Source organism: Camelus dromedarius, chromosome 2 (genome assembly GCF_036321535.1).
Source record: "Camelus dromedarius isolate mCamDro1 chromosome 2, mCamDro1.pat, whole genome shotgun sequence".
Taxonomy (NCBI): Eukaryota; Metazoa; Chordata; class Mammalia; order Artiodactyla; family Camelidae; genus Camelus; species Camelus dromedarius.
Genome location: NC_087437.1, coordinates 71,405,013 through 71,430,832, shown reverse-complemented (window position 1 = coordinate 71,430,832; position 25,820 = coordinate 71,405,013). Strand labels below are relative to the sequence as shown.

Here is a 25,820-nt window from a genome sequence, read left to right as displayed (position 1 = left end):
CAAAAAGACAATGTAAGGGATGAGATATGACTGGCAAGGGGTTAATATCCAAAATATACAAACAACTCATATAACTCAATATCTAAAAATCAAACAACACAATCAGAAAATGGGCAGAAGACCTACATAGACATTTTACCAAAGAAAACATACAAATGGCCAAAAAAGGCATGAAAAGATACTCAACATCACTAATTAGAGAAATGCAAATCAAAACCACAATAAGGTATCCCCTTACAGTAGTCAGAATGGCCATATCATCAAAAAGCCTGCAAATAATAAATGCTAGAGAGGGTGTGGAGAAAAGGGAACCCTTGTACACTGTTGGTGGGAAAGTAAATTGGTGTAACCACTTTGGAAAACAGTATAGAGCTTCCTTAAAAAACTAAAAGTAGAGGTACCATATGATCTAGCAATCTCATCCTGGGTATATATCTGGAAAAGATGAAAACTCTAATTTGAAAAGATACATGCATTCCCAGTGTTCATAGCATCACTATTTAGAATAGACAAGACATGGAAACAACCCAGGTGCCCATCAAAAAGACAATTGGCTTAAGAAAATACAGATACAGATATAGATATATAGATGTAATGGAATATTACTCAGCCATAAAAAAGAATGAAATATTGCCATTTGCAGCAACATGGATGGACCTAGAAAATATTATTGTTAGTAAGTCAGGCAGAGGAAAAACAAATATTATATGATATCACTTACATGTGGAATCTAAAAAATAATACAAATAAATCTATATACAAAGCAGAAACAGACTGACAGACATAGAAAACAAGCTTAATGGTTATCAAAGGGGAGAGGGTGGGGAGGAGGGACAAATTAGAAGTATGGGATTAACAGATACAGACTACTGTACATAAAATTGATAAGCAACAAGGATTTCCTTTATATAGCACAGAGAATTATATTCAATATCTTAAATAATCTATAATGGAAAATAATTGGAAAATATGTGTATATATGTATATATATCTACACATATGTATCTGTCTATATATAGGTATACATATATGTCTATATATATATATACCTGAATCACTTTGTTATACACCTGAAAGTGACACAATATTGTAAATCAACTATACTTTAGTTTTTTTTAATGTATCTTTTTGTGAAACTGTATGTTCCATAGTAGGCATTTTATTTTTCCTATGAATATATGAGGGAAGTATATTATTGGATTGATTGGATGTTTTAATTATCTGAAACTGTTCAGTCTTAAGTCATCAAAATACTCACTTGTTCCTTACAGTGGTTACAGCCTGTGACATGGCAGGTGCTGCCATGTATGAACTGGTAAGAGTGGGCCACAGTGAGTTGGTTGGAGAGATTATCCGATTGGAGGGCGACATGGCAACTATCCAGGTATATGAAGAAACCTGTATCCTTTTTGGTTCAATTTCTGGCCATTTTCTACAAATCAAAATTTGAAGATTTATGGCAGCATCAGTGCTATCAGAAATGTGAAATGTTGGTGTTGAAAGAAACCTGATTTATATAGGATTTTATTGAAGAAAGGTACTAGGAATTAGTGCTCTTATTTTAAGAAGTTAGTGTTATCTTCTGAACTTTCATTGTTCTTAATATTTTAGTAGCTCACAAACTTTAGGGAGAACCAATTAGAATTTTTCTACAGAGGGACACATATTGTAGAAGATATCATCAACAGAGTAACAACATCCATTTGTACAGTTAAAAATCTCCAATCATGATTTCTACTTAAAATAGTAAAGCCAGTATTATGTCAAATCACTGTGTTGTACACTTGAAACTAATATAATATTGTATGTCAACTATATAGTTCCATAAAAAAATGAAGTTAATAAACAGCTCATATTTATTAATCTTTGAAGTTTTATGTACAAGGAATATAATAAAAAAAAGTAAATCCATAAATAAATCACAACTCTCTTTGTTCTGGGTGATATGTTACAGTATAGCTTCAGCACTAGGAAATATTTACTATTTGGGTACCATAATTTTGACTTTTAAATATAGTATTTTCAATTTTCTATGAAAAATAAAGATAAAAGATTAAACTTTATGGGGAGGAATGACTTTTTTTCCTTCTCATTTATGTGTTTTACTTAGATTGATTCTTACTTAGGTTGATTTATGTATTTTACTTAGAAGATGAGCATTATGTCTTTGACTATCTATCAAGATTTATTTGGTATAACTTTTTTGCCATATTAAAATATATGCTTAAGGTACCTGTTCTCTCTGTGTTAGTACTGGAGTGCTAATTCTAAGCAAAATAATCTGAAAATTTTAATAAAATTAAGTCTTTATAGCTATGAAATCATCACTAATCAAAAGGATTTTTTCTGTTAGATTTATCTTTAATCTTTTACATGGTTTGAAGATTTAAGATAAACAGATGAACATATGTGTAGTGACAACCCACTCCACCTTTGTCATCCTGTATCTGGCCCATTTTCAAAACAGAGATGCATGTATGAAGCCAATTTTGCTTATTGTGTATTCTTCTAGTTTGTTATATGAACCAATATAAATATATATTTTTCTTTTTCTTTCTTTTTTTCCCAAAAGATAGCATATTATATCCACTGTTTTGCACCTTGTGTTTTTCACTTAAAAATACATATATTGTGAAAGATAGATAGACATATGATAAATATAGTAAAATGTATGTAGATCACTGAAAAATTCAACTTTTCTGTAGGTTTGAAATATTTCATAATCAAATATTGGAAATGAAAATATATTTTGGAGATCTTTCTAGAGCAGTTCATAAAAGTGCCTATTCCTTTTTACAGCTACATGAAATTCCAGCATATGAGTATGCCATCATTTATTAGTCTCTTAATGATCGTTAAGTCTTAAGTTTTTTGGTCCTTTCTCAGTCTAAAGAGTTTAGGTCTTTGTCCAGATACTAATATCCTTTTTAGAGAACTGATCTTCCTCACCAGTGTAGTTGAAGCAATGTATTATGGAGAGGCCTTTGCTACTATTTTTAGCCCTGTGGTTCCCAAATTATGTACCAAGGCACTCTGGACAGCTGTAGTAAACTCATGTGATGCTCCAGGATATTTTAAGTTTTTGCGGTTAACACAGGAATATTAGACATCTTGTCAGATACCACATAAACTAGTAGCTTGAGATAATAAACAGTTTTATTATTTGACTGCACTATGTTCTTGTCAGTGATGTCATATCTTTGTGAAGCTGAGTTTTTGGCAATTGCTAAGCTAAAAATCAAGTATATGAAAATGATTGTGGAATAGGCATTCAATCTGATTCTAAGGTTTGAAGATTGTAGAATACCCAGCAGGCATATAAACCCTATTTGTAAGAATTGAGGTTATTTAAAAATGAAGTTAAAATATTCTCTTTTTCTTTCAATTTATGTATATTTTTCTTTCAAAGTCCTACTTAGTTATGAGGATGTATATATTTATTAAGATATTTGGACATAACTATTTAATATCTGGAAGTTTTAAATATATCTTTTGTTGTGGGTCACTATGAAAAGGTTACTGAAACACTTAAGATGCTGTGGACTGAAAGTTTGAGAATATCTGGTTTAGCTCCTTAATTATCATTTCTTGTTAAACTGTGGTATTTCCTTTTTAGAGAATCTCTTAACTTTCATAGTGAGTTTTCCTCAACTACTGTTTCCAGCTGGTGTGTCTGTTGGAGATCCTGTACTCCGTACTGGTAAACCCCTCTCGGTAGAGCTTGGTCCTGGCATCATGGGAGCCATTTTTGATGGTATTCAGAGACCTTTGTCAGATATCAGCAGTCAGACTCAAAGTATTTACATTCCCAGAGGAGTAAACGTGTCTGCTCTGAGCAGAGATGTCAAATGGGATTTCACACCTTGCAAAAACCTACGGGTATGTTCTTGTAACCAAGAATTCTAAAGTTGTTGAAAGAATGTGAAATGAGTGTTTCGTGAACTATTTTGTACTCTTAGTCAAAATAAAAATAAAGCACAGAAACATAGTTTACACTTTTCTTTAGATCTACTAGAAGGATTATAGAACTAATATATTTTATTGATAAGTGAGGCAAATGATTTAAATAATAGCAACTGTGAATCTACTTGATGTTTATTGAATGTTAAACAGCTTGACATTGATTTGAACATTAAACAGCAAGTGCATTTGTTCTCTAGGTTGGTAGTCATATCACTGGTGGAGATATTTATGGAATTGTCAACGAGAACTCACTCATCAAACACAAAATAATGTTGCCCCCACGAAACAGAGGGACTGTAACTTACATTGCTCCACCTGGTAATTATGACACCTCTGTAAGTATCATAGAAACCTTTTCTCACAGGTGACCCTACTTGTGTATGATAGTTGCCCAGCTTTAGTGCTCTAAATAGTTATATAATTCATTTAATGTGTAGGTTTTAAGTAACTCCCATAATTGTTTTTTCTTTAAGATTTTTTTCTTTAAAACTTGGGCTTGGAAATACAGAAAACAAAATATACTGTTTCTTTTTGAGGAGAAATAGCTAGTATAAGCTACCTTCTTAACTTACGCTACATTATTTAAAGCCCTGATTCTTTAGACATAGAGTAGATTTTGATTTTAATTGTCAGTCTCTATTTACTTAATGAATTGTATAATGGATTACATGAATTCTTACTCTGAGTGATTGATGGTCACATCATATCAAATACAGGAGCCACATAATAGTCTTTTGGGTATGAAGATAGCTTTATTGAGAAGACCATTGTAACGTATAACTTTTTCCCAATAAAAAATGGTAAAAGAACAATTTTTTAATCATTTCACAAGAATAGGTCTGTATTCTACAACATATAGAAAACAAAAGAGTTAAGATTGAGATTCTGGGCAATCAGCTAACCTTACTGACTAGCTTAGAGACTCACCTGTACATGAAAGAGCAACCCTGAAGTAGATATTTCAGATTCATGCATCAATGAAATTACAGGTTTCTCTAGGTGTATGGACTTTGGGATTGTTTATGAAGAGGTAAAACCATCTCAGTGTTCACAAATATTAAAGAGTATTACTCATTGTCTTTTTGCTTTTATAAGTGATTTAAAATATTTAACTATATTAAATATTTTAGGGTTCTTAATAGACTAATATTTTTCATTAAAGCATTATAAGAGCATTATAATAAAATAAACAAAACAAAGAATGGAAAATAGATTATAAAGGCTTTCATTTCTTCCTTGTCAGTCCCAGGAGTATCTTCTGTAGCCTTTATGAATTTTCCCTGTGCGTAGTCATATAATTTATTTAACTATTCTTCTGTTACTTGAGTTACCTCTTTCTCAAAAACTTCTAAATTTCTTTTTTAAATCATTAAAATGGTAATAAATGCACTTGGTTGAAAAAAATGAGAATGATATATAAAGATTGACAGTAAAAAGTGTAGATCTCCCTCATCACCTCCCTACCCCTGGAGAGAAATCTGGATTCACTTTGTTCTTAGGGGAAGGAATGTTCATAAATTTGAGTGTACTTAAAATTCTGCTGTATTTTTATAGGATGTTGTCTTGGAGCTTGAATTTGAAGGGATAAAGGAGAAATTCAGCATGGTCCAGATATGGCCAGTACGTCAGGTTCGGCCTGTCACTGAGAAGTTGCCAGCTAATCATCCTCTGTTGACTGGCCAGAGAGTCCTTGATGCCCTTTTTCCGTAAGTTTGAGCTGTGTCCCATGGTTTTCCCTTAGAGTTATTACAGGTCATTATTTTTTCACTTTTTTGTGGGTAAAGGTTTTATGTGCTAATCCTATAAGTTTTATCTAGAGAAATATATTTATATTTTTTCCAATGCTATTAGAGTCAAACCATTGAAGATTTATTTTTTCATAGTTGCAAAGGGAAAGTATTCTTAAATTTTCTGAAAAAATAAAATGTACAGAAGGAAACCTGTGCCAAAACACTATAACTATTTTTCTTAAGTTATTCTAGAATTAGTAGATTGATGTTACTATAAATTGATGATTTCTAAAATCATCTGCATTCTCTATGCTACCCAGCAATCTTTCTTAATTTGTAGTCTGCTCTTTGCCATTTTCTTCATTGACTGCTTAAAAACGTCCTTTCTCTTTAAATTGTAGACGTCACCATATCCTGCTTTACTTTCAGCGAATGACTTCATCATTTGATTCACAGAAAAGGCTGAAGCAATGATATAATAACTCCTTCACCTTCTCATTACCAACCCATATGTGTCCCACTTACCTTTTAAACTCTTACCCTTCAAAACTGCTCTCTGTGTTGTTCTCACCATTCTCTCTCATAAGATCTTCAGTCTTAGACTCTTATTAGTCAGTACCTCCTGTTTCCATATCCTTCACTATCCGGCTTACATTTAATAGTCTATCACTTTTACAAATATTTGCCAGTATTATTAAATTCTCTTGTTTCTTTGTCTTCTGTCACACCCATCTGGCAAATACCAACTGTGAATCAGTCCAGCTGTCTCCTTCTCCCGAATCTCCACAGGCTGCTGAGAAAAAGAAATAATAGGTGCAAGTTGGTATCTCACTACTGTGGCACAATCTTTCTACATTCCCCTAATTATCATTCTCCTGCTCTCCTCGGTGACTATTTCAGCCCTCTCCTCTTGCCTCAGACCTTCAGCTCCACTCTTCTTTCTCCTTCATTCTTGGCAAATGATCATGCTAGATCCTTCACAGAGAAATTCTCATGAGAGCCCATCAGATTTGGAACTCCTTCAGTTAACATGCATTCCCATCCATCCCTTATTCTCTTCCTTTTTTTGGAGTTTATTCCACCTCATGTCTCCTCAAAGACCTCTCATTAAGTGATCCTCCCTTAACTCCCATGTAATGAAAAAATGTCTACCCTCTACCCTTCCTCCATTCTACCTTCCACTGCTTGTCTCCTCATCTTCACAGCCAAACCTCTTGAAAGAATGAATTAGTTGTCTTCGCTTGTCCCCCTCTAATTCCCTGTACTCCTGCTCCACACCTCACTCCAGACTGCTCTTGCTAACATCGTCAGTTACTCCTATACTGGTAACTCAATAACCAAGTTTTAGTATTTTCTTAATTCTTACAACTTGGGATATTGCTCTCTACTCCCCTCTTTCTTTGCTCTTCTGGTTAGCTTCTGTCTACAAGAAGCTATTGCTTATTCTCCGTTGCAGGTTTCTTCTCCCTTAACTTTAATATTTCTTCAGAGTTTTTCCCTCCTCTAGGGCTTCCTCTTTCCTCACTATATATCCTATCCTCTGTGGATGACTTCATTGTATGTGATGATTCCTTAATCTGTATCTTCATCCCAGATCTCTTCTGAGTTCCAGGCTCACATATCCACTTCTGATTATACCTCTCCTTTTGAATACAGGTGCCTCAAAGTCAGTATGTTTAAAACTAAAATCATCATCTAATCACCACTCTTTTCCTTGAAACTTTGCTGCCTCTCTCAACAAATGGCATTATCATACGTCTCATGGATGCCTAATTTAAAACCTGTGACTTCTCTCAAGGATCAGTCTTACCCTTCCCCCACATCTAAGTAGTGAACTAGTGCTATTACTCTATTCCCTAAATATTTTGTATCTGCATTTTCATCCTAACTCCACGTCATTAAGGATCTTACCCTAATTCCTGCAATAATCACATTTAATCAGACTTCCCATCTTCAGTCTTGCCTTCTTTCTAAGTGGTTGTCCAAATTACATAGTGATCCAACTAAAACACATACGTGATCCTGCACTGTTTTGCTCAAAACCCCTATGTGCTCTTTATTGCTCTCGAGTCAAACACATACTCCGTAACTTTTTACAATACTACCCATGATCTGGCTACTGCTTACCTTCCAGTTTTGTCTCAGCCAGTTGACAGCCCAACTGCTTCATTATACACCATCTTCCAGGCTTACTGAAGGACTTTTAATTCCTTAAGCAATGCTCCCTTTTGCCCCTGGACCTTTGTGCATGCTTTTGCCTCTGTGTGGAATGTTATTTCCCTGTATCTGGCTAATTTCTATTTCCTTTTAGGCCTTAGCTTCTTTTGGAAAGAATTTCCTAACCCCACTCCAGTACATTGTCAGACTTTGTACCCCTTCCTGTGTACTCCCACAAACCTTGGATGGTCTCTATGATAGCACTTTTCACATTGGATTGTTGAACTTCTAAAGTGGGGCACACTCAGCCCCACCTCACTACCCCAGCTTAAAAGTGATTTGAAAGAGGTATACAGAGCCACAGGATGAATAGATATACCTTCTTAGTTTATCAGAGTCACTGAAATGTTTGAAGGAGAAAACATTTTAATGCATATTAGTTTTATATGAGAAAGTTCTGTTATGATTATTAAGGAAGCAGTGTTTCTGTGAATTTTGTGATAAAACACACTATTACAAAGGAATTTCCGTTAGCATTATATCTCATTTCTTCTGCCCAGACCGTCCTGCCACACACACACACACACACACACACAGAGTGACATTCACTTTCCTCTGTCTTTGAGGGTATTTCACTCTTCACTGCCACTTTTTAGGGAAAGTGTGAAAGTGGTTGCTATATGGTATTGTAACCACCAGCTGACTCTCCAGTGTACCACACTGGAGGGTGAGCTCTGTGAGTACAGAAACATGGCTATCTTCTTTGCTGTTGTCTCTCCAGCATCTCCAAGCATAATTTTTAGTACCTAGGAAGTACTTCATAAATAGTTATTGAATAGGCAGAAGGGGATTGACTTAACACCTTAATAAAAGCCTTTGTTCATTAACCTTTGTAGCAAGATACAAATTTCTTAGGTCTTCTTATTTATTTCAGAAGGCAACTTTCCAAAGTATTTATAATTTTCTTTTAGCTTTAATTCTTACATTGTCCTTTCATAAACTATGTTAGCATTCAGAATATCTTTAGTACTATCTTATCTACCTGATTTTTATATTCCTGTCCTCCAGTTACCGTACAGAATGTATTTTAGCTGTTAAAGACGATAGAGATGATTAATTATAATGAACAACATACACTACTATAGGTGCAAACTAGGGGAGCAATTACTGTATATCTGTATATCTATCTTTGTAAGCGTGTATATAGATACAGATGACAATATTTTAAAGTGCTTTCTTTCTTTAACTTTCATTTCCATGTCATCTACTTTATTTATTGGTATTTATTAGCAAGGAAAGTAATCCATACTTGTTTTCTTTGTTTAGATGTGTACAGGGAGGAACTACTGCAATCCCTGGGGCGTTTGGCTGTGGAAAGACAGTGATATCGCAGTCTCTATCCAAGTATTCCAACAGCGATGTGATCATCTATGTGGGATGTGGTGAAAGAGGAAATGAGATGTCTGAAGTCCTCCGGGACTTCCCAGAGGTCCGTATCTGTGAAGCTTTAAATACTATTCTGGAGAAAAATACCACAAAATGACATTTAATAAAACTTTATGTTGGGTCTGGAGCAATGCTCTCATTTGTTAGGATCTTTTAGGGAATTTTCTAATTATATTTGTGATTCAGTTTGTATATTCACAGAAAGGAATTTGAATTTTTCAGTTAAATACTTGAAAGTCTCTTTTCGCGTTCTGGTGGTTTTCAGTTAATTGGGAGGAAGTTGAAATAGACAAAACACTTATAAGTATGAACTTTACATAGAATTTTATGATCTACTTTGTTACTATAGTAATATTTCTTTTTCCATAAAATAATGGACTTCACTTATGAAATGGAAATAATGGCTATTTACTTTACAGCACAGTGGGATAGAGGGAAGAGGTTGGAGTGATGGGGAGTATTACTTTGGGAACACAGATTATAAGAGGAATTAAATATAGACAAGCTGTGGGAAAGGGACTATTTCTATTCTATTTCTGTTTAGAAGCAAAGGGATCACTAATAGATTGTTTGCCTGTAGCTCACGATGGAAGTTGATGGTAAGGTAGAGTCAATTATGAAGAGAACAGCCCTGGTAGCCAATACCTCCAATATGCCTGTTGCTGCTAGAGAAGCCTCTATTTATACTGGTGAGTATATGCATTGGAATAAAAGCAGTTAACATCGGTTCTTAAGTTTAAAGCTAGCACCGAACTTTTTCTTTTACAAAGAGCTTTTCCTTCATTCTAAAATACATTCACACATATAACCATATTCCTAGTTTTAAAAGGTATTTCATTTATTGACTTATCTTAAGAATATGTCAATATAAGACATTTATAGAGCTGCCCCAATCTTTTTTTTTTAACATTTTTTTATTGAGTTATAATCATTTTACAATCTTTTTTTTTTTTTTAGCAGAAATGCTGGGGATTGAACCCAGGATCGCATGGCGTGCATGCTAAGCATGCACTCTACCATTGAGCTACATATATTCCCCACCCCAGTCTTTTTAATGATTTTAAAATGATACACCCTCTACTACTGTTTGTTTTTTCCATTACATGCTTTACCATTGATCTATCTCTGAATATATGTGTAACTCTGTAACTTGAATTATGAGCTTTGAATTGTTGTACTATTACTGCTGGATACAGAAGATAAGAGTGTGTTCACATACTATCTTCTATCTTTGTACCCACTTCCATCTCAGCTTTCGGTACTTTTATTTCTACATTTCAGGATTTATAATATTCAGATTCTGTTCTGTAACCATAAATCCAATATTTGTGCTAGCCTTAGACCTAGTAAATGGAGTCAGTGCCTGCTGGCAGCCTCTTTAATTTCTCCAATTATTTCATGATTGAAGAAAATTTGACTTTTGGAAGTTTCTTCAAGAAAGGCTCGTGGAAACTATGTTCCCTGAATTCTTGTTTCTTTGTCAGTTTGGATTTTTTTTCTAAATTTTAACAGTAGTTTGGCTTGAGTGTGAACATTTTAGATCAGTATTCCTTTCCTTGAGAACTCTTATTCCAGCATTAAATGTTGAGGAGAGATCTGACACTAGCCTACTTTTTCTCATTTTACAGGTGATTTTTCTTTTTGCCCAAACGAATGTCTCCTTAACTTTGAAATCTTATAGCTTTCTTAGGATATATCCCAGTATTGCTAGTTTTGGTGAGTTTTTCCTGAGACATAGTGTACGCTGCCCCCCACCTTTTTTTGTTTTTTGTTTTTTTTTTTTTTTGGTGGAGGTGCTAGGGATTGAACCCAGGACCTTGTGCGTGCTAAGCACATGCTCTACACTGAGCTGTTACCATTCCGCCCCAGTGCCCCCTTTCAATCTATGAATATGTCTTTTATTTTGGAAAATTTTTGAGAATTCTTTCTGAATTGTTTTCTCTTCCTCTATGGTCATCTTCTTCAAACTAACATATTGTGTCTCCTTTATCTGTTTCCACATGCATCATTTCCTCTCTAATTCTTTTTATTTAGCCTTTTGCCCATTTTTTCACAAGATAATCAGTGTTGCTTCTAAAACAACCTTTATTTTCTTCTAGCTCTCTGTCAAGTTCTGCTGGCTCATGAAACATCTTTTGTGATCTTACTGTGTATTCCTTAAGATTTTTATTTTGTGGTAGGATGCATTATTAAGATTTTTTAAAGTTAATTAATTGTGGTCACAGTTTTCATCTGTTCCTTGGCAAGTTCATTGTTGTATTCTGCTCATCTGTCTTTTTTCCTGCTTGTATTTTTGTTTAGTTCCCTGCTTTATTATTACTACTGTTCATTTTTGCTGAAGTTGGGAGGATGTGGTTGTTACTATGGTCCAGGGTAGTAGGAATTCTTCCTGGTAATCTGTAAAGTTTGTTATGGCATGGAGTTGTGTAAGTTATTTTACTTTTTCTTCTTTCCTGCCAACAAAAATCTGCAGCTGCAAGGCCACCTACAATGAATTCTTTCTCTTCTACCCTGCCTCACCCTGTTGACTCACTGAAAAGGAGTGCCTACCTGTGTTTTATTTGTCCTCATCTCCCTGCTTCTCCTTGATGCCAGACTCAGTTCAAGGAAGCCCTGCCATTAGCCCTGTACCCCTTTTGCTCTAGACAAAGAATTCTTGGTTTTGCCCCTCAGGATGTAGCTTCTTTGGAGAAACTTAATCTGGGATGTACAGCCTCAGGTGAATTCTTGGTGTCTTCACACACCCTTGTTTGTTTTTTTATCTCATTTAGTTGGCTTTCCTCACTGTTTTGTTGTGAAGCTAAATATAGCCTCTAGTTTTTGACAATAGAGTTCATATTTCTGTTTTTCTTGTTCTCCTTGCTTGGTGGTTATTTTTATGAGAAGGAGAAAGTGACATATTCATCTACTGTTTTAAGACAGGACGTCTTCCTACTTCTTTTAAGTGGCTGCATGTATTCCTTTGTATGGATATATGATAATCTATTTAACCTTTTGGTGGACACTTGGATTATTTTTTGCTCTCACAAACTTCACCCCATAAAACATCCTAATGCTTGTTTTTAACACATTTATATGTTTTACATGCATGTTTCTTTGTATGTTTGTCAGATAAGTTCTTGGAAGTAAAATTGCTAAGAATACAACTGTTAATGCAGATTTTAGATTCTGATAGATCTTCAAAAGGGGTAACAGTGGACAAGAATTCTGTTCCTTCACATATTCACCAGTGCTAACTTTTTCAACACTTTCTGATTGATGATAATTGTCAAACATACAGGAAAGTTCAAAGAATGTTACAGTGAACATCCATGTACCCCACGCCTAGATTCGGCAATTACATTTTACTGTCCCTGCTTTATTAGATGCCTATTCAGTCTGTACTTCTTACAGTGAGTGAGCATCTTTCCTGTGTGTACTAACCATTTGAAAACTACCTTCTGTCCATTTTCCTGGTGGATAGTAGTTCTTCATCATACTGATTGGTAAAGCCCTTTGAAATCAGTCTTTCATCTGTTATGCATTGCAGATGTTTTCACGGTTTGCCCACCTTTTGATTATCTGAGGTTATTTTTTTTTTCTTAAGACTTTGTTCATGGATTCGTGTTTTGGAAGCCACAGAAGTCAGCATTTTTTATTCTGAAAGATGTAATGTGATAAATAGTAAAGTTCTGAATTTTCCAGCAGCAATTTTGTTTTGCTTATATAGGCCTCTGTTTCTTTACTGGTAAAATAAAGGAATTAGGGCGGGAGATTTGGGGGTTCTTATACTGTAGCAACAAATACATTTCTAGTATCTTAGAGTTGTATAGTACTTTGTACTTTTCAGAGGACATTTACATACCATTTGATCAGATACGTACAGATAGAGGAGGCAAGAGTTATTCCATTTTAACAGATTAGGAAACCACACTGGGAAATGAAGTTACTTTGCTAGGGTTGATGACAGAACAGGAACTAGAACTTTTTTTCTGTATATTAGCTTCTTCTAACTGGTTTAGTGTATGTCATTTTACAGAACAGGACCTGATCTGCATGGCAGAATGATTTGGATGATTAAGATTATTACTCATGTTAATAACTTTTGTTGCTTTTGAAAAATAACCAAACAAGCTAATCGGTTGAGGATTTTTTTGGTGCATATGTATGTGAGATATATAGACAAAGCTACATTGGAAATTAATTTCAGACTTAATTATCTCAACAAAGAATGGGGGGAGAATCTTTTCCTGCATTTAAAAAATGTATATTAGGGTAGACTGGGCTATGATAAGCCCAAACGTAGAATTGCTCAATATAATAGATATTTATTTCAGATGGTCAGGGGACTCTTTACTTTTTGGGGCTGGGACCCAGGCTGAAAAGAGCTCTTTCATTTCAACACATACCTTCCAGGGGCCCTTGGGAGTTCTCTTGCTCAGTAAGCAAGAAGGGAGAAGTAACATGGAAGGATATGTGGCTTTACTGGAGATGGAGCACATTACTCTGACTTACATTCCATTAGCTAGGGGTGAGTGAGTTACTTGCATATCTAGATGCAAAGGAGGCTAAACAATAGAATTCAGCTGTGTGCCTGAAAGAACAGATTTTGGTGAACAGCTAGCAGTCTAACTTAGGAACATACTGCTTTAAAGTTTTCTTAAGGGTGGAAGAATCAGGATTACACATTACAGGATTTTAACTTGTAATATTCTTCCCAACTTAGGAATTACACTGTCAGAATATTTCCGTGACATGGGCTATCACGTCAGTATGATGGCTGACTCTACCTCTCGATGGGCTGAGGCCCTGAGAGAAATCTCCGGTCGCTTAGCTGAAATGCCTGCAGGTGAGTCTCGGTATTGCTTATTATATAAGCAAGACTGATAGGATTTGGGGGCTGGCTTAGAACCTGTCTTTGAAAATTTCTTTCCATTTTTCAGACAGTGGATATCCTGCATATCTTGGTGCCCGTCTGGCCTCTTTCTATGAGCGAGCCGGCAGAGTGAAATGTCTCGGAAATCCTGAAAGAGAAGGGAGTGTCAGCATTGTAGGAGCGTAAGCACCCAAACTGTTTACTTTCCAGGAGAAAAATATGTCATTTATTTTAAAGAGACAGTATTTAGCCCCCTGAGGGTAGTGATTTTTAACCAAGGTTGCACTCCAGAGTCACCCAAGGAGCTCTTTAAAATACACATGTTTAGGTCATCTCTACATCTTTTGATTCCATAGATTTGTCTTGACTGATTTGTTATATTCAAGTCACAATATCCTAGGAATAACTTAGAAAATTATAGACATGTTAAGGTAAGATTGTATCATGATAAAAACAGTGTGAAGATTCACAGTCCCTACATAAAGCCATACATTGTTCTCAGAGCTTTTCCTTCCTTTTGTTTCATCTGTTTGATTAGAACAGTGAAACTGACTATAATTAAATATCCATCTCACTTCTCAAACTAGAAAGCATTTAATAGTTATCATTCTTATTTGTAACTTAGTACTGGTTTTTAAGGTTTTTGAACAAGATTTTCTTTCCAAAGTTCATTTCTAAAGTTATTTATACAAAAAGTGGCTTTCAAAAAATTGCTTTTATATGCAAGTTATTTTTCATAAGCATTTCTAATGACTTTTTCTTCTTTTAAATTTAGAGTTTCTCCACCTGGTGGTGATTTTTCTGATCCAGTTACATCTGCTACTCTTGGTATTGTTCAGGTATATCTTTTCCTAGTGTAGTCAACTTCTGAGCCCCACCTATAGGCTGTCCTAATGTTATCCATGTCATTGTGAAGTATTTAATATAATCATTAAAGAGTAGGCAATGGTAAAGTCTGTTTTAGGAGCATTCTTACTGCTAAAGGCCTTTAAAGCTGTCTGTTCTTTCTTAGCTCTTTACCTAGAGTTTATAGTAGACTTAGTATCCAGAAATGGAAAATATATCCAGGGTAGCAAAGGTTTATTAGTGTTATAGTAATACCACACTTTGAGGTAGAGTAACCCTAGGTATAGAACAAATGGGCCCAAAAACACATAATGGCAAAAGCTCCATGGCAGTTTCTTTCTCCTTATGGTCTGGCCCAAGGCAGATGATCCATCCAAGAGTGGCTCTTTTCCATTCGGTGGTGGTTTCGGAGACCAGTGCTTCTTCCATATTGTGGTTCTACCTAGCCTGGCAGTCACCTGCATCTGCCTGGTACAGGGGAAACTGGAGAAAGCACCCCCACTTTTTGAACCTTGGGCTCAGACATGGTCACCACACTCATTCTGTTAGCCACACCCAGATGAAAGCACAGTGGAAAAGGTAGTTTCTGCCTAGGCAGCTGCTTCCCAGTGACAAGGCATGAATTTTAGTGGATAGCCATCCAAGTTGGCCATTAAAAGACACCTAATTAAAAAATGTATATAAACCAGGACTATAATTTTTTTTACTGTTGATGTATTTATGAGTCTATGCATTGTTCATATGGGAAAAGTAGAATATTTGCCTATGTTTCTGTCGGTATCAGATAAAAGGAAGTGGCAGGGTCTCAATTTACAACTTTCAAGGTGTTTTCACCTTTGCTAAAATTTTGAATTTTAAATTGCAGGGAAAAGAGGAGCCAAGTTAGGAATGCATAAAATTTATGTGAATGTTTGGTCTCAGAAAAATGACAGATCTTTTTGGATTGGCCCTTAATGATTAGGAACTGAATTTATTCAAAACATTTAGAGGTTTTAATTAAAGTGAAGTGTCTATCTTAGTAAGTATTTTGTGGTTTCTGTGGTCCACCTGTTTATATTACACAGTAATAATCTTCAAAACTGTACATTTTTTTATCCTATTAGATTTGACACACTATTAAGGAAATCCAGATAAATTTTGAATTTGATTTGTAGATACTGTCTATACTGAAACTGAAAGGAGTACATTTTTTAATTGCAAATTTTATTCTGTTTCATCTAAACTTGTGTATACCAAAAAGACAAATAATTTGACCAGAAAACTATAGAATTGCATATTTAGGACAAACAAATAATACTTTAAAAATTTTTTTTCTATTTTTTAAGAAAAATCTTTTGTTTTTTAATCAGGTGTTCTGGGGCTTAGATAAGAAACTAGCTCAACGTAAGCATTTCCCCTCTGTCAACTGGCTGATCAGCTACAGCAAGTACATGCGTGCCTTGGATGAGTACTATGACAAACACTTCACGGAGTTCGTTCCTCTGAGGACCAAAGCTAAGGAGATTCTGCAGGAAGAAGAAGACTTGGCAGAAATTGTGCAGCTTGTGGGAAAGGTGAGTTGTAAAATCCCCTGAGGACAGATCTGTGAGTACACTGGAGTGTTTTAAGGACATATAGAACCTTGGATATGCAGATTCTCACCTGGCAAAATGAGTAGTTATTAAATATCTTTTAAACTAATAGAATTTTAGATTATTCCTTTATCCAGCAGACATTTGAGGAGCCTGCTTGTGCTGTGTAAGGTAGAAAGATGATTGATTATCTATTGTTGAGTAACAAACCACTCTGGTATTTAGTAGCTTAAACAGTGTTTTATTGCTCATGGTCTTGGGGTTGGTTGGCTCAGTTGGGCCTTTTTGCTTGGAGTTCCCCTTACAGCTGCAGTCATATGGTGGCTGAGACTGAAGTCATCTGAAAGTTTCTTCCCTCACAAGTCTAGTGCCTGGGCTAGGAAGATCAGAACTGCTAAGCGTTGTCTGGGCATTTCTCTGTCCGTGTGGTGTCTCCACATGGCAGTTCTGGGCTCCCAGAGTGAGTATTAAAAAAAACAAGTGGAAACCAACAGCCTCTTAAGGCTGGGCCCCAAAACTAGTAATAACATCACTTTTGTCTTACTGTTTTGGTCAGAACAGCCACAGAGCTTGCCCAGAGTCAAGGGGAAGGGCTTGTACTTCACAGCAGTCAATTAAAAGAAGTAACTAAATTGTTAGGGCCTTTATATTCTTTTTGACCCTTTGGTCCTGGTTATATTGTGGATGAGAAAGAAACACTCATACAATTTTATTTCTTGAAACAGAATGTACCCATTATCCACCAAATTAGAGGTGGTAGATTTAGGATCTATTAACATACATATTTGCAGGAGTACCAGGGCCAGGAATTTAGAAGGATTGGAATCTAGTTCATTCAGTAATTAGCTGTGTGACCTTAAACAAGTGACTTACATTCTTGTGTCTGTGTGTTGACATTTCAAAAGAGAATAGTCCAATTAAACTTAGCCAAATTAAATTTCGAAGTTGAATAACTTCTCAGATAGTATGCAGTACTAGTCAGGACCTCAGAATTCTCTGTCTGGTTCTGTTCTTTTTATTATATTGTAAAGTCACCTCCTAAATTGTTTCTAACAAAGGATAATATTATTAGATAACTAGTACATATTAAATGCTCATTATTATAAATGAGTACTGTGGCTTTATAAGAGGAACTAGGAACAGAAGTCCTTCAAAATCAGACAAAGACAATACAAAAAAAGATAATTACAGGGTCATTTTGTTTATGAATGTGGGTATAGAAATTTAAAATTAAATTTTAGCCTCCTAAATTCAGCAAAGTATTAAAAAATAATAAAGTAATACATTATGAGCAAGTGAAGTTTAGTGCTCATAGATAACGCTACAGTCTTCTGCAGTTAATTCACTGGGCCTGTCCCTTTCCCACAACTCCCAAGAATCTTTACTTGTTAGGCTGTTGGGGTGGATGCAAAAGTTAAAGCTTTCAAGGCAATGATATTTCAAGAGTGAAGTTCTGGAAGAGCAGCACTAATAAAGTAGCTCTTAGATACAGATAAGTAGTACATGCTTACTGCACTTTGCATTTACATAGTTCTAAACATCATGTAATATAAAAAACAACTCTTTGTGGACTGTATAGATTTTTGTGAAACAAATTTTAGACTGAGATAGTTCAAGTAGTTATAATAGCAAGCCAGAATGTGAAGAAGAAAGCATTTAAAAAGAAAAAAAAAATCGGTCTATTTGTATACCCATGTTCATAGCAGCACTTACAATAGCTGAGAGGTGGAAGCAACCCAGATGTCTTTTAATACACACACACACACACACACACACACACACACACACACACACACACACGGGAATATTACTCAGCCTTTAAAAGGAAGAAAAATTCTAACACATGCTACATGGATGAACCTTGAGGACAATATGTTAAATGAAACAAACCAGTCACAAAAAGACAAATACTTATATATAAGGTATCTAAAATAATCAAATTCATAGAAACAGGAAATACAATGGTGGTTACCAGGGGCCAGAAGGTGGGGGAAGAAGAGTTGTTTTATGGGTATAGAGTTTCAAATTGGTGAGATGAAAAGTCATGGAAATTTGTTTCACAACAATGTGAATGTACTTAACACTACTGAACTACACTTAAAAATGTTAAGATGGTAAATTATATGTTTTTCACAGCAAAACAAAAAAAGGATATCAATCAGGAAGCAATTGTGAGGTGAATTTATTAATGATAGGTGATTATGTGTTCATTACGTGGTTTCGGCTTGCTAATTGATTCCAACCATTGGTCCCACATCATTGCAGTAAATTTCTAAAATGTATTTTTTTTCTCTTCTAGGCTTCTCTAGCAGAAACAGATAAAATCACCCTGGAGGTAGCAAAGCTTATCAAAGATGATTTCCTACAGCAAAATGGATATACTCCTTACGATAGGTATCCCATCCTGATTTTCTTTTTTTATTTGAGGATATTCTGTTGAGTTTTAAAGAAAGAGCTGCCTACACATTAAGAACTTTTTTCCCCTCATACAGACACGCTCTGACTCAAAGTATAGGTTTATTTTATTTTCATAGCAGATACCTAATGATCCAGTTTGTCCCCTTGTTTTGATTTGGCTCATGTGCCCAGTTGTGACAGTATTTTCACTCATTATCCAACCATCTTTAATGAGATTAAATTGTGGCTTAGTGTGCAGAGCCTGGGGACCATTGCCTCCTTCAGAGGCTTTTCTCACTGCCTGTTACCACAGCCCATGCCCTTCTACTCTTCACCTAAATAATTATACTTTTCTGCCTCATTTTCCACAAGTCCATTCTTTTTCTTTCTACCGGAGTCCCTGTTGGACGTCCCACCAGCCCATTCTACTACTGCCCAGGGCTTGCTTTTTTTCATTACTGTCTCTGCTACTGCCATGGCTTACTTAAAGTTCCCATTTCTTTCAAACTTTAATAATTTGAGCCCTTTCATCACGGGCTAGCTTTTCTCCCTTAAATCATATTTGGCCCCATATGGGACTGAAAGGGAACTGAGCAAATAGGTAGATTACCAGAATGTAGTACAAGCAGAAAATATGACGGATATCATCAGTAAGACTCAAAAATCTATATCAGGAACTTAAGAAGCTCTCAGAATCACCCACACAAAGATAACTCCACAAAGGGAAAATTCTTTGAGAAGAGTGTAATGGAGAGTGGGAATGAAATTGTGTATGTGCATGGGTTTAAATTTCTCAGAAAGTTGATTAGAGTGCATGTGATCCAAGTTGAATATTAACTTGTGTGTCTTTATTATTAAAAGGTATGGATAAATGGAAATGAACACATTAACAGGGAAGCGGACGGCTTATTAACTTTAGGAAATTGCCGTTTCCTGCTTTCCTATTATTTATTAAACCTTAACCCACTATCACAAGGGAATCTTCACAACTCAGTTATTTTACCATTTGGGTTATGCCTTTAACTGCACTGTACAAAAACAAACCCTCAGAGAGTCATTAGATTATAGCAGTACTGTTTTGTCATTCTTTCTGTTTGATTATTTTAACAGATAAAAATCAACATCGCTCTTAAATAAAAGAATACATAGCTCCATCTCCCCATCCACCCTATATCCTGAGACATCTCTGTCCAAAAACTCTGGTTAAATATTACTGATCTTTTCCACTGTCATTTTTCATTCCTTATGTATCATGCACTAACTATAAGTAGTATATATATTTAAATAAAGAAACTAATGCTCTGGCATTTTATGGATGAAGTAAAGAGTATGAACTTGCTTTGCATTTTGTTTTTGTGTATTATTTTGACTTTCATTTATCCTAGGTTCTGCCCATTCTACAAGACAGTGGGGATGCTGTCGAACATGATTGCGTTTTATGACATGGCTCGCAGAGCTGTTGAAACCACTGCCCAGAGTGACAATAAAATCACGTGGTCCATTATCCGTGAGCACATGGGGGAGATCCTCTATAAGCTTTCCTCCATGAAATTCAAGGTACATGTCTTTCTACTATAACCTTTATTTAGTAGGAACTGTTTCTTTTAAATTTTTTAAATATTTGGGTCCCAAACCTGGTGTGTGAAACTTGTACTTACCATTTTTACGCACGCTTAGGTTTTATAAAACCAGAACAGACCTCAAAGTTATGTTCAAATAGGAATTCTAGTGATAAAGATTATAGTATGTCATGTCTGAAATAAATGCTGACATATTTTGCCTTTTGTCTTAACTGCCGGGCAATTTAGAGCTAAAATCACTGCTAAGCAGCAATTACCTTACCTCAAGAGCCTGTTAATATCTAACCCCGTGCTCATCTGAAATGACTTCTGCTGTTTACTTCTTTCAAGTATCCTATTACACATCATTTTTAACTGTTAAGTGGACTCTTACGGACTCTCATTCTTTGGAAAGTACACAAGATATAAATAGATAATTAAATGAAATTATCTGTGGAAACTCAAATGCATAAGATTGTTTTTAAAATATTTGATCCATCAAATTGTATTTATTTCTAAGTCAAAACATCTAAGTATATTTAATAATCTCCTATTGAGAAATTGAGAATGATTCTCTGAATGCATATGTTATGAATATAGTGTTTGCGCTGTAGGCTGAAAGTAAATTTGAACAAATAGACACTTACTATAGCAAGAATTTTAAAATATTTACACCCTTGAGTCCTGTCATTCTACTTCAAAACATATAAGCCACGAAAATAATCAGAGATTTTGATATGGTTGTATGTAGAAGATTATTTATTAAACTTCTTAAATGTCATCCAAAAATAAACAGAGCAAACAGTACATTGTGACATGTACATTATGTCAAAAATATTATGAAGGCATTAACAGCTTTTTTTCAAAGACTATCCAAGACATAGGGAAATAATTATGGTATAGTGAGTGAAAACAGTCAGGTTGCAAAGAGATTCCATATGAAATTTGATCCAAATTTTATTTTTAGAAATTATACATTCGTAGGAAGAGGATAAAAAAATATATGCAGTAACAGAGTGATGACTTCTGGTAATATGACTTAAGGTGTCTTTTTTCTGTTTACAAGTACATTGTTTCAAATTAACATCTCATTTATTTTTTAATGTCATAAGGTATTTTTCTGTCGCACTGTTTTGTGGCTGAAGAATAATATTTGCCTGTTCTTAGGTATTTAGGAAATTTTTAGTTGTTGGTATGGACAATTTTGTTCATGGAGTTGGGTTTTGTGTATTTTCCTAGTATATGTTCTCAGAAGTGGAATGATTGGGTTAGAGAGCTTAATCACTTTAAAGTCTCTTTTATACATATTACTCAATTAAGTTGCTTTCCATAAGGATTCTAAATGTGATGCATTTTAAGATTATTTCAGAAGTCTTATTCCCTGTCCCAGTGTGATACTACCAGATCTTGAATAGTAAATTCTATCTGGTTGGTTGGACTGTTCCTTCATTTATATGCTTCTACTCTTGAAAAAAGAAAAATAAGGTAATTCTGCCTCCTGCCTATGTTTTACCAGTGTACCTCACTTAGCCTAGTATTCAAATATATTAAATAAAAATAACTTACTATGTCTTCTGAAAATTATTTCCCAAAGGTAAATTGAATTCTGCAATGTCTTTTTTTCAGGATCCAGTGAAAGATGGTGAGGCAAAGATCAAGGCCGACTATGCACAACTTCTTGAAGACATGCAAAATGCATTCCGTAGCCTTGAAGATTAGAACTGTGATTTCTTTCCTCCTGTTCCTCAGCAAGCTCTCATATGTGTATATTTTCCTAAATTTCTCATCTCAAACCCTTTGCTTCTTTGTTGTACAGCTTTGAGACTAGTGCCTAAGTGTGTTATCATTTGTCTCCCTGTTTATTTGGTAGGTCTTATATAAACCAAACATTCCTTTGTTCCAGTGTTTGAAGAGCCTCCCTGATCCTTTCTCCGAAGTGGTGAATGTAGTAAATATGATACACAATGGCTACACTACTGTAAACTTGTATGTAGGGCTATGTCTCTCCTTGTCCTAGGTTTGCCCTTTCCTCATCACCATTAAATTGTAAACAGGACTACTGCATGTACTCTCTTTGCAACGGATTTGGAGTAGAAGGCCAGACTGCTATACATTTTGACAGGTACTTTGTGAAACAACTCAATATCTTTATGGTAAAGTTATTTGCCACTTAGCATTTTTCTAAGTAATGCTTTGCAGGAAATAATTGCTTTTTTTTTTTAACATTAATGTTAATGTTCCAATTATGCATCCCTTCTCCCATTATAAATCAAGAATATTTATGGGGAACTGTAGTGTTTTTAAAACAAGCATTTGTGGGGCTCAGCACAGTATATGAATCAGTAAACTCTAAAGAAGTGAAAAAGGAGCCAGGTGGTCAAACTTAGATTAACATCACCTTGTTAAAGCCTATTTTATTTCATTAGGAAAAATTCAGGATCAAGGACTATTCTACTCCATTACTAGGAAATTCTTTTTAAAATTACATTTAAAACAATCACTGAGAACTTGATCCACATCACACCCTCTTCCTTTTCTCAAACGTCTTAGAAGCCTGAGCTTCTAAGAATCATATGGCAGTGTGATGGGCAGTAAGATGCCACAGGAAAAGATACTTAGTCTTGGTTGAAAGCTCTCTGCACCTTTAAGGACCAGCTGGGCTATAGTGATTCTTGGGGCCAGAGTGGCATGATGTTTTTACAAGATAATGACATGTGTCACATGTTTCTTTGCTTATTGAATTTTTGAACTACCAGTTTACTGATTGTAGAAAATACTGCTTTCTTTCATGTGGTTTTTGATTCACTGGCTCAAAAGATTTCCCAGAGTATCTGTAGCTATAGCAGCATAACAGTTTCCATTCTGTTTCGTAGGGATGAAATTAATCCTTGTAACTTGCTGATAACAGAATCTGGGTCATGTGAAAAAAAAGATCAGTTCTTCCTATCTTTTAAGTATATGTTTTAAAGTAACTAATAGTTTCTGCATTTGTATGATATGGCACACTGCAGAACAGTTCTGAGAACAGCATCAGTTTCCCATTAACTCTTTCTGACCAATTGTGCTGGCACCATTGCTTCCTCTTTGGGACAAGGAAAGCAGTATGTGAACAAGTGCAACAATCTCAAATACCCAAATGTAATAGCATAAATAAAGTATTTATTTTATGCCTCAGTATATTATTATTTAAATTTTTTGGTAATGTATTTCTTTTGGTCCATTAAGGAAAGACACAGTGAAGTAGAGAATTCAGCTGTGTTGGTTTAAATCCTTGCAGATTGCATGTTCTTACAGTGGCCTGCTGTTCAGGATGGGAATTCTCCCATGCAACTTCTTTTAACCTTTCAGAATAATTGAAGATAAAAATTATGCAGTGGTTTGTTGAGATGTGGACGTAATGGTGCTGCTTAATCAGTTTGCTTCCAATGTGGCCTCCTACCCAGAGGCCCTAAGACCAGTGGAAATTAAAATAATTTCAGAAACTTCCGATTCCTACCTTAAACCTACCAGCAAACTAGGATTGTGATAGTAATGAATGATACATGATGAAGAAAGTTTGACCAAGTTTGTTTTTTATTGTTCTCAATTTGCAATGTACATTCTTACACCTTTTAAGACTGTGGATGAATGGGTGTGAAGACGCTAGAGAAGCTTTGCTCAGATATTCATTGTAAGTGTCCCTTCACCTGTATGTTGTAGAATTTCAGGTTGGTCACTGATCATATTTAGTAAGAATGTGTTAAAATTACAACAATCTTTTAAAAAGAGGATGCAGTTCTATATTTATTGTGCTGTGCCTGGTCCCAAGTGGGGCCAGTTAAACAGATTCGTATGTATTTTTCCAGTGTTAAATCTCACACATTGTACCCTTTGAAAATTTCCTTCCATCCTGAAGAACAAATAGAAGAGGTCATGTACATTGCCTCCTTATCCTTGAGGCTTCACTATCTTTGTGTTAAAAGTTGTGTAAAATTGTTCAAATCTATGAAAGAATAAAAAGTTGATTTAAATTAACACTTTTTCTTTTTTTGTGAGTGTGGCAAGATCTGCTAAAAAGCATGTCACCTTATTGTATTTTGACTTGTTTTCAGTATGAACTTTAAATTTTTTTATTTCTCCCTTTATAGATTGTTACTTAAGATCATGAAACTGAATTAGGCCCTCGCTATAGACTGCAAAAAATCCTGTAATTATATACCAGTGTGCTTTGGAAATGTACACAGAATCCCATAGCACTCTGAATATTACATTAAATTGGGAAAGTGTATGGTTTCTAAAAATACACTTATAAATTAAAGGAAATCAGTGTACTGTATTCTATTTTTGGTAGGTGAACTAAAAACTTGTAATTCATGATTTTGCAATTATTTACAATCCAGTGTACCAACATGTTACATGGTATTTTATTTCTTAAAATGTATTTTTAACAATTTCCAAGGGACTAAAGAAGCAGTGTGAAAAGCAACTCTACATTGCTATCAAGTGCCAAGTTTATGTAAAGAAATACTTACTTTTTTTTAATTGAAGTATAGTCAGTTTACAGTGTTGTATCAATTTCTGGTGTACAGCAAAATGCTTCAGTCATACCTGAACGTACGTATATTTGTTTTCATATTCTTTTTCACCGTAAGCTACTACAAGGTATCGAATATAGTTCCCTGTGCTATACAGTATAAACTTGTTTATCTGTTTTATATATACCTGTCAGTATCTGTAAATCTCGAACTCCCAGTTTATCCCTTCACACCCCTTTTCCCCCTGGTAACCATAAGTTTGTTTTCTATGTCTGTGAGTCTGTTTCTGTTTTATAGCTAAGTTCATTTGTCTTTTTTCTTTGAGATTCCACATATAAGTGATATCATATGGTGAGAAATATTTTAAAATTTACAGGAACACTTATTCATTACAGAATATTTGGGTGGTTTTTAGTCTTTTTTGGTTAAAATAACCCAATACCCTCAGGTTATCAGTTTTAGTGAATTGCTACAATATAAGAGCAATTTTCCCAGGTCGGGTGTGATAAAATGCTACTAAAGCTGTTCTAAGGGCTCCCTTTTAGTTTGAATTCCCCCAGAAGTTGACCCTGAGACACATTTTTGAATGCAGGCAGTTTATTTGAGATGTAATCCCAGGAAAGCACCAGTGGGGGAATAGAGAATTGAGACAGGATAGAAGGAAGTCAGTAAGTGTTCTTATCAAGCAAGTCAACACTTTGGAGCACAATCCTCCTGGGGAGCTGTGGGAGCAACTGAAAAATCTACACGTCAGTTATCTCACCTGGGGTGCAAGGGGACTG

The 25,820-nt window shown here is 35.1% G+C and overlaps 1 protein-coding gene across 2 annotated transcripts in view; it reads left to right on the top strand.

The window, feature by feature from the left end:
* ATP6V1A (ATPase H+ transporting V1 subunit A) overlaps positions 1-24,538 on the top strand; it is a 53,003-nt gene extending 28,465 nt beyond the window's left edge. For both annotated transcript variants that reach the window (XM_010985041.3, XM_064495180.1), the window contains 13 exons: positions 1,272-1,400; positions 3,665-3,879; positions 4,161-4,298; positions 5,518-5,669; positions 9,177-9,339; positions 9,877-9,985; positions 14,002-14,124; positions 14,219-14,333; positions 14,927-14,990; positions 16,347-16,550; positions 18,868-18,962; positions 20,351-20,522; positions 22,151-24,538. In XM_010985041.3, the coding sequence (XP_010983343.1) occupies positions 1,272-1,400; positions 3,665-3,879; positions 4,161-4,298; positions 5,518-5,669; positions 9,177-9,339; positions 9,877-9,985; positions 14,002-14,124; positions 14,219-14,333; positions 14,927-14,990; positions 16,347-16,550; positions 18,868-18,962; positions 20,351-20,522; positions 22,151-22,243 (1,772 nt within the window). In that variant the 3' untranslated portion in view covers positions 22,244-24,538. The remainder of the gene's footprint in view (positions 1-1,271; positions 1,401-3,664; positions 3,880-4,160; positions 4,299-5,517; positions 5,670-9,176; positions 9,340-9,876; positions 9,986-14,001; positions 14,125-14,218; positions 14,334-14,926; positions 14,991-16,346; positions 16,551-18,867; positions 18,963-20,350; positions 20,523-22,150) is intronic.
* Positions 24,539-25,820: the final 1,282 nt, after the last annotated feature.